General features: G+C 40.1%; 1 protein-coding gene across 1 annotated transcript in view; it reads right to left on the bottom strand.

Moving 5' to 3' along the window:
* Positions 1 to 15,811, bottom strand: part of wdr41 (WD repeat domain 41) — a 56,853-nt gene that overhangs the window by 15,892 nt on the left and 25,150 nt on the right. Inside the window, exons 5-12 of the mRNA XM_060935713.1 lie at positions 15,044 to 15,172; positions 14,900 to 14,962; positions 14,637 to 14,748; positions 14,475 to 14,537; positions 11,564 to 11,665; positions 8,782 to 8,966; positions 8,557 to 8,678; positions 7,950 to 8,035 (exon numbers count right to left, since the gene is read on the bottom strand). Coding sequence (XP_060791696.1) covers positions 7,950 to 8,035; positions 8,557 to 8,678; positions 8,782 to 8,966; positions 11,564 to 11,665; positions 14,475 to 14,537; positions 14,637 to 14,748; positions 14,900 to 14,962; positions 15,044 to 15,172 — 862 coding nt within the window. The remainder of the gene's footprint in view (positions 1 to 7,949; positions 8,036 to 8,556; positions 8,679 to 8,781; positions 8,967 to 11,563; positions 11,666 to 14,474; positions 14,538 to 14,636; positions 14,749 to 14,899; positions 14,963 to 15,043; positions 15,173 to 15,811) is intronic.

Raw genomic sequence — 15,811 nt, 5'->3', positions numbered from 1 at the left:
GCATTGAACACCATATACAAAATTAGAGATCTCCAAACTAATGACTTGCTTACTGAACCAGACGAAATAGAGAGAGTATTCAGGGAATATTATCAAAACTTATACACACAACCATCAATGGCAGACGAACATATGAGAAATTTCCTGGACAGGTTGGATCTACCATCAATAGGAGAAGAGCAGAATACATTATTGACTGCAGACATCACAGAGGAGGAAATGGAAAAGGCGATCTCTAAGATGAAGAACAATAAATCTCCTGGCAGTGACGGATTCCCCTCAGAATTCTATAAAACCTTTAGACAAGAGTTGACCCCGGTACTGATGGCCTCATTTAGACACACAAAGAAGGGAAAATCCCTCCCTCATGGAGGGAGGCCATTATCACAACCACACCCAAATAAGGCAAGAATAAAGAGCATTGAAGCAGCTATAGACCAATATCAGTACTAAATGTGGACTACAAGATGTACACCTCAATAATCTCCAAAAGATTTGAGACATTCATGACTGACATTATAGACGAAGACCAGACCGGCTTTATTACAGGAAGACAGACACAGGACAATATTAGGAGGATGATACACATTGTAGAAGAGACTCAACAAACGAAGAATAGTGCAATTTTAGTTAGTGTAGATGCAGAGAAAGCTTTTGATAGTGTCAACTGGACTTATATAAGGTGTTAGAAAGATTTGGTTTCAATGAGGAATCTATCCAGTGTATTAAGGCGTTATATCAAGAACCAACGGCTAGGATTAAGGTGAATGGTAGTCTCACGGACCCCTTTTATCTGGGAAGGTCTACTAGACAAGGGTGTAGTCTCTCTCCAACTCTCTTTGCAATATTTATAGAGCCATTGGCACAGGCGATTAGGCAGAACCAGGGCATCAAAGGGGTGGAGGTGAATGATAGAGAACATAAGATAGGGCTGTTTGCAGATGATGTGGTAGCCTACTTGGAGCAACCCAGTGAGTCCTGCCCTGCACTGATGAACCTACTGGAGGGATATGGATATTACTCAGGATACAAACTTAATGTTACCAAAACACAAATCTTGGCCATAAACTATGCTCCTACACCAGAGTTAGAAGAGAAATTCAAAAGTAAGTGGAATTCAGAAACAATTAGATACCTGGGAGTGAACATCACAAAGGGAGCGGGGAGGTTATACACTGCAAATTAGATTCAGATTAACCAGGAACTCAGACGGGATATAGGAAGATGGTCAATACTACAGTTGGATCTTAGCTCAAGGATAGAAATAATTAAGATGAACGTATTACTGAGGTTACTGTACCTGTTTCAAACTCTGCCAGTAATGATACCACAGAAACAGTTTATGGAGTGGGATAGATGGATATCCAGGTTCATTTGGGGGGGTAGGAGGCCAAGGATTCGATATAGCACCATGCAGCTCCCTAAGGACAAAGGGGGCATGGCAGTACTGAATCTGCAAGACTACTTCTATGCTGCACAGCTTAGGGCTGTAACTTGTTGGTGTAATAGAGAATATGTAGCTAGATGGAAGGATATAGAAATGAAGGTAGAGGCTAGCCCAGTACAAATATTAATAACTGATAGGGAATCGTTTAAGAGGGAAGAGGGATTGTTGGACCCAATAACTAAATTCACATTGGGGATTTGGTACTTGGTAGTGAGAAAGTATGGACTATAGACTGAAGCAAAGATTCTGAGATGGATAACCCATGACAAGCGATTCAAACCAGGAATTAGGGATTGGGGCTTTGAGAGATGGGCACATGGGGTATTACAGCAATAGGTACACTAGTTGGGAGGGGGGAAATGCAGAGTTTTCAGGCTTTAAGCGAGAAATTTTATTTGGCGGCAAATGAACTTTTTCGATATTTTCAGGTGAGGGATTATTATTTAAAGGAAATAAAGTTAGAAGAACCCAAAGAACAGAATATGATTATTAAAATAATGATAAATGCATACGAAGGGAGAAAATGTAGAGTAATCTCAGCTCTATACCAAGCTATAGGTGCCAGTGGGCACTGGGAAAAAGAGCTTGGAATAGAAATAACAGAAGATGACTGGTATAAAGTGTGCAAGGTTCAACACTCAGCCACTAGCTCTACGGTATGGCGAGAATTTGGGTGGAAGAACATTATAAGGTTCTTCATAACACCAAAGATTAAGGGGAGCTACATACCAGATCTGAAATCATGTTGGAGGTTGTGTGGTCAAGCAGAGGCAGACCATACACATGTGTTTTGGAAATGTCAAAAGATGGAGGGATACTAGGAGGGAGTCTGGAGTGTGCTGAGGGAGATACTGGGATATGAGATACCAAAGACTTGTTTGGTATTATATCTGGGGAACATCCCACAAGAGGAGGTACAAGGAGAAGATAAATACCTGGTGAAAGTATTATTGGTGGCTAGCAGGAAGGCAATTACAAGGGCCTGGTATAAGGTAGACCCCCCCCAACTAGAGATCAGTGGCTGAGCATTGTGGAGGAGATTTATGATATGGAGAGGGTCATACATACCTTGAGAATGAGGGAGGAACAGTTTTAAGGGAAATGGGAGAAATGGAATTATTACAGAAGGGGTAAGGAGGATACCACTAGAAATTATAGCAATGACAAGTGAACAAGACAGAATTGTTGCATTGTGACCGAATGGAAGGACCTATAAGCTGTTAATGGAATTTTTTTTCTATTTGTTGTTTGATTTTTGTGTATTATTGTATTTAAAGGAAAAAATCCAAATAAAAATTCAAGTTTAAAAACAAAAATAATAATATTATTAGTGGACACAAGAACTAATCGATATCGATCTGCTGTAGTTTTAGATTATTGACAACTAAGGAAAGATGCTCATAACTGCTAATGAACTATGCAATAATCATGTTTACACGAGTGTGCAGACTAAGAAATCTCATCTCATCTCATTATCTCTAGCCGCTTTATCCTGTTCTACAGGGTCACAGGCAAGCTGGAGCCTATCACAGCTGACTACGGGCGAAAGGCGGGGTACACCCTGGACAAGTTGCCAGGTCATCACAGGGCTGACACATTAGACACAGACAACCATTCACACTCACATTCACACCTACGGTCAATTTAGAGTCACCAGTTAACCTAACCTGCATGTCTTTGGACTGTGGGGGAAACCGGAGCACCCGGAGGAAACCCACGCGGGCACGGGGAGAACATGCAAACTCCGCACAGAAAGGCCCTCGCCAGCCACGGGGCTCGAACCCGGACCTTCTTGCTGTGAGGTGACAGCACTAACCACTACACCACCGTGCCGCCCGACTAAGAAATCATTCAGGTTTTTAAAAAAAAAAAAATTGCTCTGAGAGCACAATATCCCCCGCTGGTGAAATGTGACCAAATTGAATGAAATTGTAATATGCACATTACTGACATAAAGCAAGTAAAGCCTTTTGCAAAGTTTCAGAAAATTCCTGCAAAAATTGTGAGAGGAGTTGATTTCAGAATATGAGCACACGTTCATGAAATTGTCAAAGTACAAGTTTGGTAATCAAGGGCCATAACTCTGGTAAAATGCGACTGAATTGAATGAAATTGCAATATGCACATTACCGACATATAACAAAGAATCCTGTCAAGTTTTGTGAAATTCCTCCAAAAATTGAGAAAGGAGTTAATTTCAGAAGGTGAGTACCCTTCCTGGGACGGATGGACAGACAGACAGACAAACAGACATCACCACGACATAATCCCCCTTCGGGCCTTTCGGCCAGCAGGGGATAAAGAAGCATACAGTGCAAAGATATGTTGCCCACTATGGGGAAAAAAAAAAACAATAGGATAAAAACCATTAAAAAAAAAACACCTGCTGGAAAACTATTCCTTGACTGAATGCAATGTATGATCTTCAAGGGTTATAGCTGCAATCTTGATACGTCAAACAGTTGTCTGGTGACAACTGTCAGTTGTCCAACTGTCACGTCCACATGCCTCAGACAGCAACTTGTGCTGAAGCTTATTAGAACAAATTGCCATGCACCTTTTCCCGATCAGAGCACTATCATAGCTTGCGCTTATAAGGAAATTTAGTAACACACAGACTTTGCGAAGTATAATCTCTGTACCCTGTGTTTGACATTACCAAGCTTTGTATTTTGTAGTTCCTGGTTTTGACTCACATTTTTGTACTTGGACTTTATTCCTTCATCTTTCCTGATATTCTGTCTGTGCCTCGCTTGACCATTGCCTGTTTTTAGACTCTGCCTTTGTCTGACATTTTAGATCTGTTTGTTAACGTGCTTATTAATAAACAGTTTATGCACTTACGTCTATCGCCCAAATACATGACACCAACAAGCTAGTGGACAAATAAAACTAGCCCACTTAACTTTTAACTAGTTTTATACGAAACCGTCATGAGTATTTTCTGTAAAATGCGTTAGTAAATAGTCCCATGTTACTTTTGAAAAAACAAATTAAAAATAAGCGTTGGATAAAAACCCCATCCATCTTAAGTAAATAAAAGATATAAATTTCGTTGTCTGGTGGTCAAGATACGTTGCCTCGCACTTATGATTGGGTTTCCTGTGGTGGTATACAGTGGTGCTTGAAAGTTTGTGAACCCTTTAGAATTTTCTAAAACCCCGATTCCAAAAAAGTTGGGACAAAGTACAAATTGTAAATAAAAATGGAATGCAATGATGTGGAAGTTTCAAAATTCCATATTTTATTCAGAATAGAACATAGATGACATATCAAATGTTTAAACTGAGAAAATGTATCATTTAAAGAGAAAAATTAGGTGATTTTAAATTTCATGACAACACATCTCAAAAAAGTTGGGACAAGGCCATGTTTACCACTGTCAGACATCCCCTTTTCTCTTTACAACAGTCTGTAAACGTCTGGGGACTGAGGAGACAAGTTGCTCAAGTTTAGGGATAGGAATGTTAACCCATTCTTGTCTAATGTAGGATTCTAGTTGCTCAAATGTCTTAGTTCTTTTTTGTCATATCTTCCGTTTTATGATGCGGTAAACGTTTTCAATGGGTGAAAGATCTGTACTGCAGGCTGGCCAGTTCAGTACCCGGACGCTTCTTCTACGCAGCCATGATGCTGTAATTGATGCAGTATGTGGTTTGGCATTGTCATGTTGGAAAATGCAAGGTCTTCCCTGAAAGAGACGTCGTCTGGATGGGAGCATATGTTGCTCTAGAACCTGGATATACCTTTCAGCATTGATGGTGTCTTTCCAGATGTCCAAGTTGCCCATGCCACATGCACGAATGCAACCCCATACCATCAGAGATGCAGGCTTCTGAACTGAGCGCTGATAACAACTTGGGTCGTCCTTCTCCTCTTTAGTCCGAATGACACGGCGTCCTTGATTTCCATAAAGAACTTCAAATTTTGATTCGTCTGACCACAGAACAGTTTTCCACTTTGTCACAGTCCATTTTAAATGAGCCTTGGCCCAGAGAAGACATCTGCGCTTCTGGATCATGTTTAGATACGGTTTCTTCTTTGAACTATAGAGTTTTAGCTGGCAACGGCGGATGGCACGGTGAATTGTGTTCACAGATAATGTTCTCTGGAAATATTCCTGAGCCCATTTTGTGATTTCCAATACAGAAGCATGCCTGTATGTGATGCAGTGCCGTCTAAGGGCCCGAAGATCACGGGCACCCAGTATGGTTTTCCGGCCTTGACCCTTACGCACAGAGATTCTTCCAGATTCTCTGAATCTTTTGATGATATAGATGTAGATGATGATATGTTCAAACTCTTTGCAATTTTACACTGTCAAACTCCTTTCTGATATTGCTCCACTATTTGTCGGCGCAGAATTAGGGGGATTGGTGATCCTCTTCCCAGCTTTACTTCTGAGAGCCACTGCCACTCCAAGATGCTCTTTTTATACCCAGTCATGTTAATGACCTATTGCCAATTGACCTAATGAGTTGCAATTTGGTCCTCCAGCTGTTCCTTTTTTGTACCTTTTTTGTACCTTTAACTTTTCCAGCCTCTTATTGCCTCTGTCCCAACTTTTCTGAGATGTGTTGCTTTCATGAAATTTCAAATGAGCCAATATTTGGCATCAAATTTCAAAATGTCTCACTTTCGACATTTGATATGTTGTCTATGTTCTATTGTGAATACAATATCAGTTTTTGAGATTTGTAAATTATTGCATTCTGTTTTTATTTACAATTTGTACTTTGTCCCAACTTTTTTGGAATCAGGGTTGTATATTTCTGCATAAATATGACCTAAAACATCATGAGATTTTCACACAAGTCCTAAAAGTAGATAAAGAGAGCCCACTTAAACAAATGAGACAAAATTATAATACTTAGTCATTTATTTATTGAGGAAAATGATCCAATATTACATACCTGTGAGTGGCAAAAGTATGTGAACCTTTGCTTTCAGTAACTGGTGTGACCCCCTCGTGCAGCAATAATTGCAACTACACGTTTCCGGTAACTGTTGATCAGTCCTGCACACTGGCTTGGAGGAATTTTAGGTCCTGATTAAGGTCAGGACTTTGATTTGGCCATTCCAAAACATTAACTTTATTCTTCTTTAACCATTCTTTGGTAGAATGACTTGTGTGCTTAGGGTCGTTGTCTTGCTGCATGACCCACCATCTCTTGAGATTCAGTTCATGGACAGATGTCCTGACATTTTACTTTCGCTGGTATAATTCAGAATTCATTGTTCCATCAATGATGGCAAGCTGCCCTGGCCCAGATGCAGCAAAACAGGCCCAAACCATGATACTACCACCACCATGTTTCACAGATGGGATAACGTTCTTATGCTGGAATGCAGTATTTTCCTTTCTCCAAACATAACGCTTCTCAGTTAAGCCAAAAAGTTCTATTTTGGTCTCATCCATCCACAAAGCATTTTTCCAATAGCCTTCTGGCTTGTCCACATGATCTTTAGCAAACTGCAGACGAGCAGCAATGTTCTTTTTGGAGAGCAGTGGCTTTCTCCTTGCAACCCTGCCATGCACACCATTGTTGTTCAGTGTTCTCCTGATGGTGGACTCATGAACATTAACATTAGCCAATGTGAGAGAGGCCTTCAGTTGCTCAGAAGTTACCCTGGGGTCCTTTGTGACCTTGCCGACTATTACACACCTTGCTCTTGGAGTGATCTTTGTTGGTCGACCACTCCTGGGGAGGGTAACAATGGTCTTGAATTTCCTCCATTTGTACACAATCTGTCTGACTGTGGATTGGTGGAGTCCAAACTAGTTAGAGATGGTTTTGTAACCTTTTCCAGCCTGATGAGCATCATCAACGCTTTTTCTGAGGTCCTCAGAAATCTCCTTTGTTCGTGCCATGATACATTTCCACAAACGTGTTGTGAAGATTAGACTTTGATAGATCCCTGTTCTTTAAATAAAACATGGTGCCCACTCACACCTGATTGTCATCCCACTGATTGAAAACACCTGACTCCAATTTCACCTTCAAATTAACTGCTAATCCTAGAGGTTCACATACTTGTGCCACTCACAGATATGTAATATTGGCTCATTTTCCTCAATAAATAAATGACCAAGTATAATATTTTTGTCTCGTTTGTTTAACTGGGTTCTCTTTATCTACTTTTAGGACTTGTGTGAAAATCTGATGTTGTTTTAGGTCATATTTATGCAGAAATATAGAAAATTCTAAAGGGTTCACAAACTTTCAAGCACCACTGTACATATGTCATTCATATGTATGGCTGTCATACGGTCACAAAAGCCCTCAAAAATCAGGTCAATGCATTACCATATTCTCTATTATTGCACATGTTCGTCATATGCATAAATGTTTTAGTCTATTCAAAATTCTATTTGAATTCTATTTTGCATCCTTATCCTGAGGCCTCCTATCTCATCTTTCTTTCTGATTTGAAGACTGAATTTTGGTATGTAACACACAGAAGAATAGGAGTCAGGTGTCAGTAGGTGTATGCGTCTCACCTGAGGAGGCAGGCTCTGCAGGTAGGGGGAGCTCCTGTAACTCCCAGATTCTGACACTGCCATCTTCAGAACAAGACATCACCTGCCTTTAATAGAAAAAACAAAACACACACACACTTTAATGTAACTTTACTTGTGAGGGAAATTTTTTTTCGGAACCATAGCCCTGATTATAAATAAATAAATAAATCGCTTTTTTAAAAAGCTGGGATACTGTGTAAAATAAATAAAAATGGAATGCTTTGATTGGAAAATCATGGAAACCCTATATTTCACTGAAAATAGTACAATGTATCAAATGTTGAATCTGAGAATTTTTATTTATTTTAAATATATGCTCATTTTTAATTTAGTGCCAGCAATGTTTCAAAAAATTTGGGACGGGGCAACAAAAGAGTAGAAAGGTTGTGTAATGTTTTTTTTTAAATCATTTGGAATTGGGGTTCTACATATAATAGAAAATGTCAAAATTCCAAAGTATAAAATGGTTTTCCCCGATCGTCACACATATATTAAAGTAAACAGTAATGTAGTAACAAGCCCACAGCACTGTTTTTCTTTTTTTAACCATCTTTTGAAGATAAAACACACAAATACAAATTTGTACCCATTGTGTAGCAGCGTGGTATATAGAACATCAGAGTCATGAGCAAACTTCCTATATGCCACCACCGTCTTCATCCTTGCGTTATAGACAAACAGTCCACTGCCCACTGCTGCAACTACCCTCTGAGAGAGAGAGAGAGAGAGAGAGAGAGAGAGAGAGAGAGACGCTGACCCAAGTTTTAAAAATCCCAAATAGAATCCAGTCACCACTGGAAAGGTGCCCCACCTCTCCATCTGAGTGCAGGTGCTGAATGGATGCTTCACTCTGTTTCTGCTGCCCCATTCTGATCTCTGATTGGCCCTCTCGATCTGGTTCCTCCCACAAAATACGCTCATAAGCCTGGATTGTCCAGTCAAGGGTATCCCAAAGGATGACCTCTCCGATGTGAGAGCCACTGGCAAACAGATCACCTACCAAACAACAAGATGAAATCAAATCGGTTAGTGCACAAAAACAAGGGCCTCAACAATGAAAGCATTTTTATCCAATTTCAAAATTAGGAAATTAAAGAGATAATCTTCCTGTCTAATAGATACTCTGATTTCTACAAAGGCAACATCTTTTGCCCAATTTTGGTGTCTGCTTGTTTTTATAACAAAATACGAATTTCGCACTATATATAAAGTGAAACCATATGCTTTCATCATTTTCATGGGTCAAAACAAGCACACATTTGGCATGGTAAGCATTTTTTAGTTCCAAACTACGTTACTACATCAAGAGAGGAGACATGTTTTTTTTGTGTTTTATGGCTTGTAATTTTACAGCAGAGTATTAATATGCATAAACGTGATTCCACTCTTCTTTCTCTGGTTTCTCATGAAGGTGATTGTAAGAAAAAGACGCATGGGACAAAAGTCGCAAAAGGACCCATTTCTAAACTGCAACATTTAATTTAATGAAGATCCTCATTATTAAAGTCAAAAGCTAACAAAAATATTACATATAGTGTATATTGTGTTAATATTATGTAGTATATACCATATATGGCCAAAAGTATGTGGACACCTGGCCATCACACCCATATGTGATTCTTCCCCAAACTGTTGCCACAAAGTTGGAAACACACAATTGTTTAGAATGTCTGTGTATGCTGTTGCATTAAGATTTCCTTTCACTGGAACTAAGAGTCCAAAACATGTTCCAGCATGACAATGATCCCATGCACAAAGTGAGGTTCATAAAGACATGGTTTACCAAGGTTGGTGTGGAAGCACTTGGTGTGAAAGGCCTGCACAGAGTCCTGACCTCAACCCCACTGAACACCTTTAGGATGCACTGGAACAGCAACAACTTTGTGCCAGGGCTTTTTGCCAGACAATCAGTACCCAATCTCTTATGCGCTTGTGGCTGAATGAGCACAAATCCCCACAGCCATGCTCTAAAGCAGCAGTTTTCAAAAGGATAGGTGCACCTCCTCTGGGGGACGCCAAAGAACTTCGGGGGAGACGCAGTGTGAGAAAAAAATTATTTAAAAAAAAAGTAAACATCTGGTGAGCTAACTCAAGCTATGTGTGGATAGAGATATGGATAAATTTGTAATGCCTAAAGCGAGAGAGGAAAGAGTCTGGTGCAAGCAGAAAATGGAGGAAGTATAACAATGATTATTTAAAAGTTTGGATTTTCATGTACTGGCCCAGATGATGCAACACTACCTCAGTGTGTTATTTGCAAAGAGGTGCTAGCTAACAACAGTATGAGACCATGTAAACTCCGGCGTCACGTTGAGACCAAGCACCCAAGTTTGGTGGCCAAGCCACAGGAGTTTTTTGATAGAAAGCTAAAGGAACTCCATTCACAGAAGAAAGTAATTGAGACATTAAGCACTGTAAATACTAAAGCAACCGAAGCATCACATCACGTGGTGTTACGCATAGCTAAGGCAGGTAAACCCCACAACACTGGTTACTCCTCCCTGCTACTAAAGATGTGTGTTTGGTAATGATGGGAGAAGCTGCTGCTGCCAAGCTAAATGCAATCCCACTGTCTGACAATACTATCCAGCGCCGCATCTCAGACATGGCATCTGATGTGAAGGAACAAGTGCTAGATGGCATTCATGACAGCCTTTTCTTTTCCATTCAGCGACATCGCTAACTGTGCTCAGCTAATGGTGTATGTGTGCTAATGTTAAAGAGCTCAGTGTCCAGGAGTTGTTCTAGGTTTGTCATTCTCTGCCACCTCGCACTACAGCAGAAGAAATCTTCAAGTCTTTGAATGATTTCGTTCAGGAGAGTCATACTGATTGGGGCCACTGTTGTGGAATATGTACTGATGGTGCAAGGGCGATGCATTAATACAAAAGCCATTAATGCAGTCTGCTTTCAATTTAGTTACTGAACTCTAGGCCGACTGTATTGCAACTGGATGAAATATTTTTAGGTAACGGTGACTCACAATTTAAGCACAAGTTTGGCTAATTGTAAAAAAAATTACCTATGTTAAGGCCTTCAGAATGAAATTGGCTTCAAAAAGTTTGTGTTCTAGAAAAGCTCTAAAATGTTTAAAAAGATAAATTTTGTTTAAAAGATTTTTTAAAAATATAAATCTTTGGTTTAGAATGTGTTTAAAAAATAAAAATGTTTTCTAACATTTTTTGTTGAAACCCATTTTAGGCCCAAGTATAAGTTACTTTCGTGTGTTTTCCATGAAGAGGCAACAATAAAACAAATGTGGCAAGAACACGGGGTTACCATGTGTTGAAGATCTTTTAAATTATTATGAAACAACACGTAATTTAAGACGCAGCACAAAACAGGTAGACCTAATCTTAAATAAGAGTAGGTGAAAATCAGAGAAGACTGTATTTCTATCAAAAGTTGCTAAAAGACACAAGCTTTGACCATAAATCCACGTTTAAATATTTCTTAACAACTTAACGCACACTACTGCTACAGGACTTCAATGTCATTCTCTGGAGGGAAGAGATACCCCAACTCCCCCCCCCCCCCCCCCTTTGTATGTATCCGTTTGTGTAGTTGGATGCAGGTATGTTTTGTGGGCTCACCGTTGACTCTGATGAGCGTCCGGATTGTGTCTTGGTGGTCAGTCAGATGGTGAATGGCCAAGATGGACATTTCAGGTTCAGACAGATTCAATTTGAAGATTACTGAAATAATTGAAAAGATCAGCTTTTTCAACTGATCAACTGACACATCAGTCAACAAATCAGTCACATTAGAATCTTTATTTGCCAAGTGGCCCAGGTCTCAACATGGAGGACAAACGAAAAGATTTTAATATTCATTTAAATAATATAGAGAAACATTAGTAATGTACTATTATAAAGAACATTGTTTTTATCTTGCTTATTAAGTTCACACATCTAAACTATATTAATCCTGAGGGTCTTTTCTGGCACTCTAATGATTTTGGCATGCTCCGATTTTGTCGTCAATTTCAACAAATCTAAGCAGTATTTTCAAAGTCATATGACGTTTTGGTATTCAGCACAAGTTCAGCTACAATAATATCTATGTACTACGTATGTTATGATTGTACTTTTAAAAAAAAATAACATGAGTGAAGATGTTGTAAAAAGTAGGTTTAGAACTGTGTTGGAATGTGTGAAAAAACATGACCTTACCCATTGTGACAAAAAGTTTTGGTCACTTGAGGTGATTCTGTTCAGTCTTAGAAATGTATCAAACATAAAAAACGTAAATCTTCTCCATTGATTTGGACAATTAACTGGCCATCAAAAAATTTATGTCCTATCGTTTTGGGATAAAGGGTTGGCAGTGGGAGGGGTATTCAATGGCCCAATCCCAATTCTAATTTCTACCCCTACCCCTCCGCCTTCCCCTCCGCCTTCCCCTTGAAACTGAGCTACAAGGGATAGGGCTTGAAATTCAACCCTTACGTATTGGGATAGCCCTTCAACGATCGCATACGTCATCGCGTACCTCCGTCAGCGTTTACGTTAGCAAAACGCGACGCGTCATTGGCTGCGACCAGCCGCTACAGTCAGAGCCAGAGGCAGAAATCTCTGCTGGTAGGGTGTAATTTGTTAACTAACACCACTGAATGGGATATCTTTGGCGCTTCGTGCACCACATCCGACAGAATGAGGTGTCAGAACACTCATGTAAACAATAAAAGCGAGAATAACAGAACAAAACGTACGCAGTAAAGCAACCGAAAACAATACTCACTCCCAAAGCTTTTTAGCAGCAGCTTGGATTTCAGAAATCGCTGCTCATTCTCAGCTCGAAAGCGAATCAAGCGGCGTGTTTCCTCTGGATAACAACTTAAAACACGTAAATAATGGAGAAAATACATTTATGACAATCTTTCGCCGCGGGAACCGCCATCTTTCTGAAATCCGCATGAAATCTCGCTGAAATCCGCATGGCATTGTGGGAAATCACTCAAACCCCTTCGTTCGGAGTCTGCTCCAGGAAAATCTCCGTTTGGAGGAGTACAGAAGCCCTACGCCTTCCCCTCCCCCTCCGCGTTAACTGGGATTGGGATACCCCTACCCCTTCACGTGAACGCGCAAAATGGAGGGGAAGGGCTAAGGGGTTGGTCCAAGGGGTGAAATGGGATTCGGCCAATGAAGAGTAAAAAAAATTCCATTCCATTCAATGAGAAGAGTATAAACCCTTCCCACTACCATCAGGTCACGTGATCAAAACGGTTCATCACAATGGGTAAGGTCATGTTTTTTCAAACATTCCAACACAGTTCTAAAACTGCTTTTTACAACATCTTCATTTATCTGGTATTTAACGTTATTTTGGTATTTGAGTTTATTCAGTGTGTCTTGAAATTAACTCTTGTACTATTTTACTCAGTTCAGAGCCACAACCAACTGTTACACAATTACTCCGTAATTTTGCTCCCACTCCAACTTTTACTCTCTAAACTCAAAATAGAGCAAAATTAACTCTTTAAGGAAAATATTGTTAACTCTGGAAAAAAATTGCTCAGTATTTTTTTTCCCCTGTGTATGCACCACACTGCACGCATATCAGCCAATATGCTCATCAGAAACAGAAGAAATATTTACACTTACTCGAGCTGATCCTCGGCTGGATCGAGTCAAAGTTTTAAAAAATAAATAAATTTATTTTTTTTAAAAAAGGCACCGCTCATCATCAGTTCTCAAGATTGAATTGAATCACTGTTCTGAAATCATTAACTGAATCATGAATTGAACTGCTGTCCTGAAACTGAATCACTGTCCTGAATCATCTGAAGCACATAAAATCCGCGTGCCATCTCGCAACAGGTTTTACCTCCAAATAATCTAAACTATGTCGGACAGATTTTATCCTGTTTACGGTAGGTGTTCCCACCGTGAAAGAGAAACCAATTGAAACCAAAAGAGTGAAAGTGATTATCATGCCATTACCATGTGAATATGTCTTTTATGAATGTGTAAGTGGGCGCTCAGTAAGTGACTGAGTAAGGTGACAAGTTTTATGTTTCATTTAATTTAGGTAATTTTAAAAATATATTATTATTTGGGGCGTCACGGTGGTGTAGTGGTTAGCGCTGTCGCCTCGCAGCAAGAAGGTCCGGGTTTGAGCCCCGTGGCCGACAAGGGCCTTTCTGTGTGGAGTTTGCATGTTCTCCCTGTGTCCACGTGGGTTTCCTCCGGGTGCTCCGGTTTCCCCCACAGTCCAAAGACATGCAGGTTAGGTTAAGTGGTGACTCTAAATTGACCGTAGGTGTGAATGTGAGTGTGAATGGTTGTCTGTGTCTATGTGTCAGCCCTGTGATGACCTGGCAACTTGTCCAGGGTGTACCCCACCTTTCGCCTGTAGTCAGCTGGGATAGGCTCCAGCTTGCCTGCGACCCTGTAGGACAGGATAAAGCGGCTAGAGATAATGAGATGAGTTTCCAATGTGCATAAATTGAAAACCGTTGCCTATGATCTTTAAAGTGTAAACTCATATTTCAGTGTGGCTTACCAATCTCTCTGTCTATGGCAGCAGCAACACAGCATTTGGGCAAATCCACTAATGCAGTGATACCTTTATAAAGAAATAAACAGACCATCAGCAACAGGTTATGGTTCATTTCCTACAGTAAATTTAGATATTTTTAAACACTGTGTGTTTATGTGCACATACCAGAGTCTTTGTAATGTACCGTCTTACACTGTAGCTGAAAGTCTCTATTCCACACACACAGCTCATTGGCTCCAGAGAGAAACACATCCAGATGATCCAAGACCAACACACACTGTTGCAGAGAGACACACAAGAACACACACAATTTCCATTTATTTGTGTATTACTCACCTTAAACCAAAACCTATCCCCGGATTGAATACAATCAGACAGTTTGGATCAAACACTACAGTTTTGATAAGAAAGTAAATCAAGTCGTGTACCTTAACAGAAGACTGTAGATTGGACACGGTGTGCAGTCGGTGTCCTGTGTCTGCATCCCACAGCTACATCAGTGTTAAGAAGCGCACATGACACTCCAATGCAGGATCATAAAGAGAAAAATGTTTACGTGTATATAAGGATACATACATCATGCGGTCCGATGAAGCCGTTATAAGGGCTGTGAGGGTTTTTTCTGGGTTGGTGCATGTACACGCTGTTAAAGCTGTGATCTGTTGAGTATGAGCTCGTAATTCTACCAGCCGCTCTCCACTCTGTCTCACACACACACACACACACACACACACTTACTTTTTGACACTTATACTTCCCTTGTACAACCCCTATTCCAAAAAAGTTGGGACAAAGTACAAATTGTAAATAAAAATGGAATGCAATAATTTACAAATCTCAAAAACTGATATTGTATTCACAAGAGAACATAGACAACATACCAAATGTTGAAAGTGAGACATTTTGAAATTTCATTCCAAATATTGGCTCATTTGAAATTTCATGACAGCAACAAATCTCAAAAAAGTTGGGACAGGGGCAATAAGAGGCTGGAAAAGTTAAAGGTACAAAAAAGGAACAGCTGGAGGACCAAATTGCAACTCATTAGGTCAATTGGCAATAGGTCATTAACATGACTGGGTATAAAAAGAGCATCTTGGAGTGGCAGCGACTCTCAGAAGTAAAGATGGGAAGAGGATCACCAATCCCCCTAATTCTGCGCCGACAAATAGTGGAGCAGTATCAGAAAGGAGTCCGACAGTGTAAAATTGCAAAGAATTTGAACATATCATCATCTACAGTGCATAATATCATCAAAAGATTCAGAGAATCTGGAAGAATCTCTGTGCGTAAGGGTCAAGGCCGGAAAACCATACTGAGTGCCCGTGATCTTCGGGCCC

Source organism: Neoarius graeffei, chromosome 12 (assembly GCF_027579695.1).
Source record: "Neoarius graeffei isolate fNeoGra1 chromosome 12, fNeoGra1.pri, whole genome shotgun sequence".
Lineage (NCBI taxonomy): Eukaryota > Metazoa > Chordata > Actinopteri > Siluriformes > Ariidae > Neoarius > Neoarius graeffei.
Note: the sequence above shows the minus strand (reverse complement) of the source record. Positions and strands in the feature narration are given on the sequence as shown.